Raw genomic sequence first — 12,585 nt, 5'->3', positions numbered from 1 at the left:
CGAGGCTAACATCCCCTTCAGAGACTGGCATGTAATTGCTGCCTTCCGAATCTTCGTGATCAGCGTGTTCGGGGATATACTGACCCTCCTCCCTCTCATCCTATTCGGATGTGGGCTCGATGGGGTGTTCGGCATCTTCGGCATTATCCATAGTCTCATTATCTCCGGTGTCGGTATTACTATCCTTTGCCCGACGCGATCGTGAGCGGTGCCGCTGACATTGGCGCTTTGGTGCTTCATTGACGGGCTTGTCCTCGTCGGGATTCTAATTATCCTCGTCGTCCTTTTTATCAGGAGTGTCCACCATGTATACGTCATAGGTTGAAGTTGTCGTCCAGCGCCATGTGATGGGTGGGACTTGGCCTAATTCGGCGCCGGCATCGTCGTCCATACCGTCGATGTCTTCGGACGCGTAGTCCAGCATGTCCGTTAAATCCTCGACGGTGGCTATTAAGTGGGTGGTGGGCGAGTCATAAAATTCCCCGCTCCCAGCCCCCAGCCCATGCTGGGTGTAGTTCGGAGGCAAGGCTTCCGTAATGGCGAGAGATAGCATTAATCCTAGTGCTTTGTCTAAGGGCGAAAGCTGGGTGGGAGTCTGCGGATCTGTAGGGCTAAGTTCGGCGACAAACACCTGATCGGGCCCGATCGATGCAAACTTGATAGTTCGGAGCTGTCGTCCAGAGGCGAGTCCAAAACCATGTCTGGGTCTCCGGTCGGGAGTTCCATAGTAGAAAAGAGCCCGGCGGGGACGATCCTCCCGTCTTCGGATGATACGACCAGCTCCGGATCTAAGGCTGAGGCGGATGTGGGTGTCGACCCCTGGACGGGACCTAAGAGAGGATCCGAAGAGCTTCCTTCGTGGGGGCAAGGGACGGCAACCGAGGTCGCGAACCCCTCAAAGATCAGATCTCCTCGGATATCGACGATGTAATTTAGGTTTCCAAACCTGATCTGGTGGCTGGGGGCGTAACTGTCGACCTGCTCGAGGCAGCCAGTCGAGTTGGCACGAAGCACGAAGCCACCGAGCAAAAAGACCTGTCCGGGGGGAAGGTTTCCCTGGACGCAGCATCATTGTTGATGAAGAGGCGCGCCATCAATCCTTCTGTTGACGATACAACGGAGCTCTTAATGGAAGCACCAATGTCGGTGTCAAAACCAGTAGATCTCGGGGATCGATGGTAACAATGATCAAAGGGACACAATGTTTACCCAGGTTCGGGCCCTCTTAATGGAGGTAAAACCCTACTCCTGCTTGATTATATTCGATGAGTATAGGGGGTTATAAGAGTTGATCTACCTCGAAATCGTAGTGGTTAAACCCTAGCTTAGCTAGCCTATCAATGTTATGATCCTGCCTTTGGTCTAAACCCTTCGGTTTATATAGATACTGGAGGGGCTTAGGGTTGTACAAAGTCGGTTTAACAGAAAAAAAAACAGTACATCCGGACACCTAAACTTGCCATCTACGTATATGGAAGTCCCCATCGGACACGAGAGGTGGTCTTCTTCCTTTTGTCTTGACGGCCCATTAATCCGGCCCATATCAGATAGACCGGACGTCCGAAGATCTCTTAGTGCAGGACTCCCTCACCGCGACGGTGCCGACGGGAGGCAAAAAACCCTAGATTTTTTGAGGCGGCGACTGGCCAGAGGACCCCCGCGGGCTCTCCTGATCGCGTGCAGTCTCCCTCACTCCCTCCACCGACGTGTGTATGATCTGCCGTATCATGGGTTGGGCTTTGCCACAAGGCATAGTCTGAGCAGCTTTGCGTTTTTCTGTGCCTACGCATCCCTCAAAAAAAGAAAAATACTGTGCCTACGCTCAAACATACCGCAAGGTCTAACTTGTGCCCAGACTGTGATCTTGGAGTGCTTACAAGTATAGATATATGCGCATTAGTTTTTGCCCTTACGTCGGCCTGCCACTGCATACGAGGGCCAAAGCAACAACACGCAAAACGTGAATTGGTTCAGCACAGACGCGTATACACAATGCCATGCCAAAAAGACGGCATCCGAGTATACACTACTACAGCAGACTGATGAAGAACACAGATCAGCCAGGATAACTACGAAGCATACATAAATTCAGCATGGATGCTGCATGCCAGATAGCCAATTCACAACCAGGGTACAACTAGCAAGTTCAATTCATTTATGCATAGGGCAGGGTGTTCCAGAACGTTGTTACACCCAAATGTAAAATAATGTTCAGCACATAAATTAAACGAATGTTTAACTCGAATATATCAATACATAAGAAATGAACAAAAAACAGTCGGTTCAATAGGAAATAACAGAGACATAAGACTACTTTTTTTTCTTTTTTCATCTTTTTTTGCCTGGGAAAGGGTCCAGAGGGATGAGTACAGATAAATAGGATGCTATACAGTCGGGGCTTACATTGACAAAGCGCATACGCGCTAGAATATCATGTCCGAAAACCGGTCCTCCTTTTGGTCAAGTCCGAAACCAGTCCTCACTGAAGCAACCACCAATACAACTTCAAAGCTGTAACTTATTTCGAGTCTGAGTAAGCCCCTTTCAGATGACTGATGAAAACTGCTTGGTATGACAGACTGATCATCGACAAGGGACAACCATCTCCAAGTATCCGCATCACAGTTTATCGAATTTGGACTCCGGGTCCCTTTCCCTTTTTTTTCTTTCCTTTTTTCCCCTTTTTATGTTCTTTTCCTGTTTAGCCTTTTTACAAAGCAGCATTTTGGAGCAACCATCTTGTTGTCAGCTTATTGGCCCTATTGTTCTCATTTAAACATGCTGGACAACTGGAAGACACCAATTGGTTCTCACTATGATCAAATATAACATAATCTCCCCTATGTGGCTGGTGGAAGCACCTGCTCAGCTGAAGCCAATGCTACACTCATGTCGGGTTTTGCACCTGCATTGGACTCGGTGCCTGAAGGCTCACGTTTCCACTGAAAACTTCTGGCACCTGCTTTCATCGGAGTATGCCCTCTAAATGAGCTACCAGGGAGAACACCCCTTGGGTATGCCATCCTACCCCTAGCATATGATGATCGACCACTACCAGGCCAACCATAAAAGTGAGCAGCTTCATGGGAGCTTCGCCTCACGACCTACGATATAGAAAAAATGGCATGAGTGTCATTATGCAGTGCACTCAGTACTCAGAAGCTTTCGCAATGTGTTCAAAGGCAACCCAAAAGGCTAACCAACAAAATAACAGAGTGATAACATGCTAACCCTCATGCCACGACATCTACAGAACGTCATAGTTACAAGGATTGTGTTCGATGTTCAGCTTCTACTTGAGTACCAAAACTACAAGTATATGACATGTTCAAAAGAAGGTAGCAATCATACCTTTAGAATGCGCGTCATAAATGATGTGCCATTCAATGACAGAGCTCTTTCAGCCGACTCTGTGTGTAAAAACTCGACATAGGCGGACCTGTGTCAGAAAAAAAACATTCAGCAATGCCTTTCAAGAAATAGAACTTTAGAGTGAAATAGCTAGCTTATTTTACTTTCAACTTGCTATTATCTTCAACTTAGATCCATGAACTTAAACATTCAACTTTTAAGATCCTTAAACTTCTTAACCCAGCTCCAGTCATAGCAATTCAAATGGGCATATACAATATGCTTTTCAAACACTAACATAAGCTACGACCTAAATGGTGGGTTCCAAATTGCACGCAAATAATCGAAACTCAAGAAAAGTATGACAGACTATGATGCGACTTGTTCTTTCCTCAGTGCCAGTAACTTCTACTCCCTCCGTCCGAGAATACTTGTCATCAAAATGGATAAAAAGAGATGTATCTAAAACTAAAATACATCTAGATACATCCTCTTTTATCCAATTTGATGACAAGTATTTCCGGACGGAGGGAGTAATAATATTGCTGATGAGGATGTTTGATGCGTCTATTGCTACCATCTACTAAATGCTACTCGCTCCGATCCAAAATAAGTGTCGTGGTTTTAGTTCGGCATCAAACTGGTCTTTTAATTCAGATACCAATCTACTGACAATTTTCCTTCCATTTTCTTTGCAGTATCCTCCTTTTGTGTACAATTTGCCATAAACTTCATGCTTCTGTTTGTCTTAGTACTGGTTTCAGTCTCAAGTAGTGAATCAAATTGACATGCACATCCACACAAGTCTTGAGACATTTTGACCCTAAATTAGCAGGAGAAGCAAATTAGCACCTAATGAGTGCTTCAAACTAGATATGCCAACATGAACTTCCACTTCACTTCTCCACAGCCACCATGCAATGTTATCTCGTGTAATGTGATGTAAGTAACAAGTAACTAATAGAAACATTAAAAAAATCTAATCGCTGTAACAATTATCATAAAAACAAACTAACCCTGTTGGCTGCCCAGTTGCTGCATTAGTAACAATGACTACTTTCAGCACTGCACCAAACTTGTTGAAATGGCGAGACAGAGAGTCCTTGGTGGCAGCAAAGTGAACCTTCAAACAAAATTGGCAGATAAACAGAAGAGTCTAATGACATATCACATGCAACAGAAAGGGAGATTAGAGAAGGATACTTACATTGCTAACATAGAGGGTCCTTGAATCCGCATCTTCTGTGGGATGGGCAGTGCTATATGAACTAGAAACTGCAAGGAACGCAATATTTGCTACATTAAATAATAAGTGGTATCCTGTAAAATGTGAAGCATCTTGCTTTGCATATTTCTTTGATGTATTACAAAAAGAATATTACAAAAACTAATTTTGTTACATACCAGATGTTGCAGACCGCTGTGAATCCTTTTGGACTTCTCCATGACCTAATTCCTGAGCAATTTTTACAGTCAGAACACATCTACCACTAGGTTCCTAATTCCTAAATAATCTATAAACATTTGCCAATGACCAAAATAACAGAAAAAGTAATCAACACCCTCAGCAAGAAACAGACTGTGGATCTTCTTTTTTATGAAAAGAAATATTCCATTGGAAAGTGCGTGCCTATGCCTTAAATTCAAGCAATAGTGGTATAATAATAGCTTTGGCTTTTCATTCAAGTTCTCATTAGTCACATGGAGATCAAAGCTGACTAAAGTTACTCTGCAAAAACAAGTAAAGCTGACCCGTTTAATCCAGTAGACGCATGTACCAGCAAGTTGCTGAAATAATATGTTTTGTTTTCACATGATGACCCCAGTGTTCCTACTGACATTCCATTCAACCCAAAATGGTAAATGAGTACAGCTCATCACTACCATGTATAGGGCCAACAGAAAAATAATGTCTGCTAGGATATGTGGTTAAATGTTAATAAGTTTACACTTGTTCAAATCTAAAACATAGAAACATAGATTATTAACACGGTCTTAGTTATGGTTCTTTCATAACTGATAATCAGAACAGGCACTTGCAAATGCTAAAGATGGTGCAATTTATCACAAAAAATTGCTTATTGTATGTATGAGGTGACTTACTTTGACATTAATAGCTGGAGAGGCAACATTAGCATTCATGGGTGTGATGTCCGGCTTCTCCACAACATGAACATCTTTTGGTGTTCCAAAATTTGGAGGTTCCACGGAAATGGGGTTAACTGGAACAGCAACAGTTTTGCTTGCTCTTATTGGTGCCGAAGAAACAGGTTGCTCCTCATAAGTCAAACTAGAATGCTTTGTTTTATTGGTCTCAGGTTCAGCGCTGCATTTTGTCAATGTATATTTCTTCTCCACAACATGTGAATCAGAACTTTGGTATCTAGTCATTTCATCATCTATGTCCGCATCCTCATCAGAGGTAGTATCAACATTCATTTCATCTTCCCCGTCTGCTATCTCCAGGTCTCCAGATATCTGCTCGTCATTATCATGCTGATCAGAGTCGTGATCATCTAACGTTGTAGCTGGTTCAAAATCATCATAGCCTCTCTTCTCTTCACGAGAACGAGATGGTTTATTCACAGCATTCCCTTGACCCAATCTACTGAACACACTTCCAGTAGATCTTGCTTTGGAAGAGTCTGCAGCAGCCTCTGCAGCAGCTCTAAGAGCTAAAGCGGCTCCAGGTACTTGTAGAATTTGCCTTTTTCTTTCTACTCTTTTATCATTCGGGTTGTCTGCAGATCTTTCTGATCTCCTGTCATGCAGGCTGTCTGTAGCTCTCTCTGATCTCCTGTCATGTAGGCTGTCTGTAGATCTTTCTGACATTTTACCATGCTGGTTGTCTGTGGATACCGTGGAAACAACAGAGCGTAGGCGCTTAGAAGATGGCTCCATAGAGCTGCTGGTTTGCTGTACAGCTTTTACAGCATCTCGAACGGCGAACTGCAGAAGACGACGGGAAGCACCAAGCACCGGACGAGAAGGCAGTTCTCTCTGGGCAAAAAAAAAAGAGAATTGATTGTAAATGACATATTGATTTCAGGTGGACAAAAGAAACATCTCAAGTGGAGTCCTAGTATATTGTTATACACATTGGTACCACGGCAATTTCCTCGTCCAAGTAGAATATAAAAATATTTAATGTGGTCGTACTGATTGTTTTGTCTATTCGGCAAGTTTCTCAACATTTTGCTCAATCAGTTGGTCTTAATAGGAAACAAGCCACTGTAGCTTATAAACGTAGTTAAAGCTCATATAAGCATATTCACGGGAAGCAAACATTTGGGTTGTCACTTGTCAGATACCGAGAATATTAGTTATGTGATGCAACTGTTGGAAAATGGAACGAAGCAAACCTAAAGATATGATTGTTTCAGCCACAAACTTAGACCTGAATTTTTGTCATACATTGTTATTGGTGATGTTAAAAATTGGAATTAGTAAATCTATATACCAATGTAAAAAGACCCAAAGGGGCAGGTCGAATTAATCTAGGCCATCAAACCATGTCAATCCAATGACCTAGATTGCTCCAATGTTGAGCACTCAACATGTTCCGCGTGCAATTAATACATTGTCTTAAGTCTTAACAAGCTTCTTTCTAGTGATATATGTAGAGAAGCATAAATAATTAAACATTACGTTACAATGCAAATCAAAATTCAGACACACGCCATTAAAAAAACATAGCGAAGTAGACATTAAGGCCATTGTTGCAGACAACACGTTTGGTTAACAAAAGCGGAACTTCTATTAAGATTTTCCATACGCACCTTTGTTTGTTGTGGTTCATCCTCCCGATCACGCTTTCTGCCATTCCGTTGATTAGATGATGGAGGCTGTCGTATTTCAGTAGACTTTTGCAGCTTTTTCTCTTCTCCGTGCAAAATATCCGTTAGTACACTTCGAAGTGGAAAGTTTCTGTTGCCCTCCCTGCCAGTTCCTTTCCAATCCCTCTTATTCCGACTCCTGATGGTCGTATTTGATTCACTTGTGTGCTCAAGAGGCGTTTGATCTCTTCTCGCGTACACCTCAGGTGATTTATGTCTTCCAGATAGTTCTTTTGGGATTTCATCGTCCTTGTTCTCCACCTCCTGCTCTTGTGTTTGCACATACAAGTGCAAATTTAAAGATAGATGATCCCACAGCCTATAAGGGTGTCCAATAGCGTGTTCATTATACACTTGACAAGATAATATGAATATCGATTACTTTTAACTGGAAATCTTAAAATTATTATTATTTTGTTGTTATAGTACGCAATAATAATCCAGCTAGAAAAACAGACTTTGTCACCTCTTCACAGTTGCAAGCAGTGTCACTGTAGTAGAATAAGTAACAAACTGACAAAAACTCCATGCAAAACAAAAAATCATTACTTTAAAATTCAATGTGTATCACACATTCGTAATGCTTTACAATAAACTGCGCACACCACTTAGTGTTAAGCACCGAACCAATATCAGAACTACAGAAAGGCTCTTAATTTAGCATAAATCCATATAAAATTCAAGTTCATATTCAATTTATCTTGTGAGAAACAAAAGAAGAGAAAGAGAAGAACAAGCAGTACTATTAACAGTGAACTCCTTTTCATTTATATTCAGTTAATTGAACTTGAGATTTAAAGGGCGATGAAATACTCTATAAACTATCTCCTCTTTTGGAAAGTTCCGTGTTGATTCAGTGCTGAAACAAAAGTAGTCTGCATGAACTGAGTCTAAAATAAAAATTTCTCTAGAGTCTATATAAGCATCCATAAGTGAATACTGAATGGTTAATGATTATACAGAATACTATGGAATAATATAGAGATTGGTCGTCTGCTTAGTTCACACAGAGAAATATAAATCACGCGTCAAGTGTACTAACCATGAAATAAACAATGCACTATCATCAACTCCTAAAAAAATATGGAGCTCCTTCCTGGCCTGGTCCTTGCGTTTTCCATTCCTGAGAAGCACAATAACGTAGTCCTGCACTTAAGATAACAACAGAGGTCCACTTATTGCCCTCTCAAAAACATCTATCGAAGTAATAAAGCAACAGGAGAACGAAAACATGATGTTTAACTTCCCGGTGTGTGAAAAAAATGATACATGGAGACGATAACTGCTGGAAGAAATGTATTCGATGTCAAACTCACCCTATGCACAAACTTGTTCAAGGTTCAAACTGCAACGAACCAACATCATGCAGAAGTCAAGAACAGAGCTTCATCCAAACTTTAGTACTTCAAAGTAGGAAAGTACAAAAATTTGGTGTTTGTGTGTGTTGGGGGGGTTCCATGATTACTGAGCAACTCTGTAGTAGTGCTGAATAACTAAACCTTGCCTGGGAGTACACGGTAGAGCCCAGCAACAAACACAAAGAAGATTTCCTAGTCTATGATCGCCTTGTAAAAAGTCCCACCACTGGGGGGAATGAACCAAATATAAACATAATGTTCTCGGTTAACGAAACCGAGCGTGATCACAGGTTATTTCAGTGATTCTGGCCTGTTGCACTAACTGAATTCGCCTAGGCGAAGCACAGTGTAGTCTATATACGACTAGAAGGCACACGAAATTAGAACCGACAGTTGGCACTACATTGGCCGCAAATAATCAAGCAAAAGATGCGAACCTGCCAGGTCCTGAGACCTAACCGCGTCATCGGAGAGCAAGTGAAAGAAGCGGCACTAAACGAGGTAACACAATAGCACAAGTCGTACAACTACAGGCCCCAAGCACACACCGACGCGAAGGCCACCATGCAGGGGAGGGGCGGGGGGGCATCTTACCGCGATGGAGTCTTCGGGACTGCCCTCGAACTCACGGAGCTTCTCCCGCATGCGCTCGCGGAGCTGGTAGGCGCCGGCGTCGGTGAAGTCGGCCTTGAAGATGCGGCCGTCCGCGGCGAGATCGGCCGCCTCCATCGTGGCGGAGGCCTCCAGAACCCCTCCCCTTGCAACCCTAGATCCAGCCCGATGGGGTCCTGGTTCCGAGACGGGTGGGGAGGAACCGGAGAGGCGAAGACCTTATCCGCGCCGGTCTTGTGAAAGGAGTTCGGAAGCTTGGGCGGGGCGGCGGAGTTCGGCGAGCCGGGAGGAGGCGCCGGCAGCGCCTGGAGGTGGGGATATGGGGTTAGGCGACGGGACAGCGAGAGGATGCGAGATTTTATTGGGTTTTTGTTTCGGGTTTTATTGCTTTTGAGCGCATATGTTACCCGCCCAAGGGAGACGAATTACAGCATTTTTAACGCAGAAAAAAAAAATACAAGAGTCAATATACAATACGGTAACCTATTTAAAATTTTGAAACAATGAATGGCAAATAATTATAGTATAGTTCTAACTCGTGTACAAATACAATTGTGATACAATTGTTAGTGTTAAGAATTTTGCATGACATAAATAGATATTTTTTTACTTGAGATTACATCTACATAGGTATAAAAGAAATAGGGAATGTCTATTGCGAGTAAGGTGGACAAGGGCATCACGCGCGACGCACCCATGGACATCTGGCCAGACAAGGTGCTGGAATGGAACCAGTTGGACACGACGTGGTGGATCAAGCAACAGGTGTGAACCTGCCACGTCTCAGCGCATGCGTGGCCGTTCACGTTGGATGCCAGCTTAAAAAGTATATTGCTTCGAGCATACACGTCTCTTATCGATGTCACTGAATGGGAAAATACGGGTGTGAGCAATTATTAAAAGGGTTTTGATGACACGTTGGTGAGGTCTCTCGGATTAAGACGATTATTCGGTCAGGTTACAAACGAATATCCATTGGTTCTCCAAGCTCAGAGCATCTCCGGCCATTCGGCCCCCCAGGGCGTCGAAAAAGAGCGTCCTGAGAGTGCTCCGGTGATAAAATCGGCGCTGGGGGCGGTTCGGCACCCAGCCGTTGCCCCCGGTCGCCCCCAGGCGCCGAATTCAGCCCAGCTTTCGACCCAAATATGTTCAGAAATGGCCCGATAACTGCGTGAATCGGCCCATATTTGGCGCGGTTCGGCGGGTTTCGGCGTGAATTTTCGCAAGCAACTAGGAATCAATTAGCTCCTCACATAGTTCGGCGTGTTTTCGGCTTGTTTCATCACATAAATCAAATAGTTCACTACAAATTATATCGCTTAACAAATAAAAAGTCAAGTTTCATCCCCATTCCCGGCCTCGCCCTTGAGCCTCCATAGGTGCTCCGCCAGATCGTGTTGCAGTTCTTGATGCACCTGTGGGTCTCGGATCTCCTGACGCATATTGAGGTAGTCAGTCCAGTTTGCCGGTATCTGGTGATCAACTTGGGCAAGAGGACCTTGCAAGTAATATGGTTCGGTGTCAAACACTAGCTCTTCCTGCTCGGTCTCAATGATCATGTTGTGCAAGATGACACAGCAAGTCATGATCTCCCACATTTGATCTTTCGACCAGGTCTGAGCAGGGTACTGGACAACAGCAAATCGAGATTGGAGCACACCAAATGCCCGCTCGACATCCTTCCTGCAAACCTCCTAAATCTTTGCAAACCAGGCGTCCTTGCCTCCTGGCACAGGGTTTGAGATGGTCTTCACAAATGTCGACCATCTCGGATAGATGCCATCAGCTAGATAGTACCCCTTGTTGTACTGCCGCCCATTGACCTCGAAGTTCACCGGAGGAGAATGACCTTCAACAAGCTTGGCAAAGACCGTGGAGCACTGCAGGACGTTGATGTCATTGTGAGTTCCTGGCATCCCAAAAGAAGTGCCAAATCCAGAGGTCATGTGTGGCCACTGCCTCAAGCACCACACTACAACTGCCTTTGGCGCCTTTGTACAACCCCTGCCAAGCAAATGGACAGTTTTTTCATTTCCAATGCATGCAGTCGATGCTTCCAAGCATCCCAGGAAATCCTCTTGCTTCATTCTGTGCTAGGATCCGAGCAGTGTCTTCCGCATAGGGTGTTCGCAAGTACTGCGGTCCGAACACTGCCACCGCTGCCCTGCAGAACTTGTAGAAACACTCAATGATGTGGACTCGGCCATGCGCCCATAGTCGTCGAGTGAATCACCGTGAGCTCCGTATGCAAGCATCCTCATAGCTGTCATGCACTTCTGGATCGAGGTGAATCCAGGTGTGTTGGTGCAATCCTTCTTGCACTTGAAGTAGTTGTCGAACTCCCGGATGGAATTCACAATCCGGAGGAAAAGTTTTCGGCTCATCCGATAACGGCGCCGAAATGTTTTCTCACCGTGCAATGGATCGTCGGTGAAGTAGTCCGAGTAGAGCATGCAGTAGCCTTCCAGACGATGTCGGTTCTTTGCTTTCACCCGCCCAAGCGTCGAGCCACCTCGGCGCGGCTTCTCACTGCTCGCGAGCAGGGCGGCGAGGGCGGCAAGCACCATGAGATGCTCCAGCTCCTGGACATCGACTTCGGCTTCCTCATCCAGCAACGCCGCGAGCGCCTCCTCATCTTCGGAGTCCATCGCCGGGCCGGGCAATTCACCGATCACCTTGTGGGCGAGGTGGGCGCAAGCCCGCCGGCGTACAGGCCCCTACGCGGCCGGAGCGCCGGAAAAGGTGCCGGGGCGGCGGCGAAGAGGCTGCCTTGGCGGCGCTCCTTCTTTTTCTAGGCTGGAGACGGTCTACCTAGCTGCGGCGGGCGGTGGTCGGTGCTGGGATCGACAGGGTGGAAGAGGGTGGCGGCCGAGCGCGGGGGGCAGGAGAGCGAATCTAGGCGGGTGGATTGACTTTTCGCCTGTCTATGTGGGCCCAGGAACACTTTTCGCTTGCGCCGGAGCCCCCAAGCGGCCCCAGTGCGTCGGGTTTAGCCTACGAGCGCCGGGCGCAAAAACGGCCCGAGCTGGCGGAATTCGGCATCCTGGGGGCGCGACTGGGCCAATTTTTCGGCGCCGACGCAAATAAATCGCCTAGGGAGGCCTTCCTGGGGGCGCGGCTGGAGATGCTCTCATACTTTCTATGTTGGCGTGTGTGTGTGTGTGTGTGTGTGTGTGTGAAAATGCAAGGACATTTGAGATAATGCATTCTAACCATCCGTGAGGAGTCAAGTAACTTTGGAAGAAAATTATATCAACAAACAATTCAATGCAACATAATGGTCAAGTGTACTACAATGTACACCGCTCATGATCACCCGAGCATAGGAGCATAGGCTGATTCAGTAGTTGGCCTTGTGAACCAAAGTCCTGGACTGTTAGAGTTAGGCCCGTGTATAGGAGTATGTCTCATAATTATTAGTGAAATTT

The 12,585-nt window shown here is 45.3% G+C and overlaps 1 protein-coding gene across 1 annotated transcript; it reads right to left on the bottom strand.

Annotated features, from left to right (window-relative positions):
* Positions 1-2,200: 2,200 nt before the first annotated feature.
* LOC123155540 (nucleolin) lies at positions 2,201-9,516 on the bottom strand. The gene is made up of 9 exons (XM_044573696.1): positions 9,140-9,516; positions 8,230-8,333; positions 7,131-7,506; positions 5,455-6,351; positions 4,756-4,807; positions 4,559-4,626; positions 4,368-4,474; positions 3,352-3,439; positions 2,201-3,104 (listed from the first exon to the last, which is right to left on the bottom strand). Exons 1-9 carry the CDS (start codon positions 9,272-9,274, stop codon positions 2,841-2,843), a joined length of 2,091 nt encoding a protein of 696 aa, XP_044429631.1. The 5' UTR covers positions 9,275-9,516; the 3' UTR covers positions 2,201-2,840.
* Positions 9,517-12,585: the final 3,069 nt, after the last annotated feature.

The sequence above is a fragment of the Triticum aestivum genome, chromosome 7B (genome assembly GCF_018294505.1).
Source record: "Triticum aestivum cultivar Chinese Spring chromosome 7B, IWGSC CS RefSeq v2.1, whole genome shotgun sequence".
NCBI classification, from domain to species: domain Eukaryota; kingdom Viridiplantae; phylum Streptophyta; class Magnoliopsida; order Poales; family Poaceae; genus Triticum; species Triticum aestivum.
This window is presented reverse-complemented; position numbering and strand designations above follow the sequence as displayed.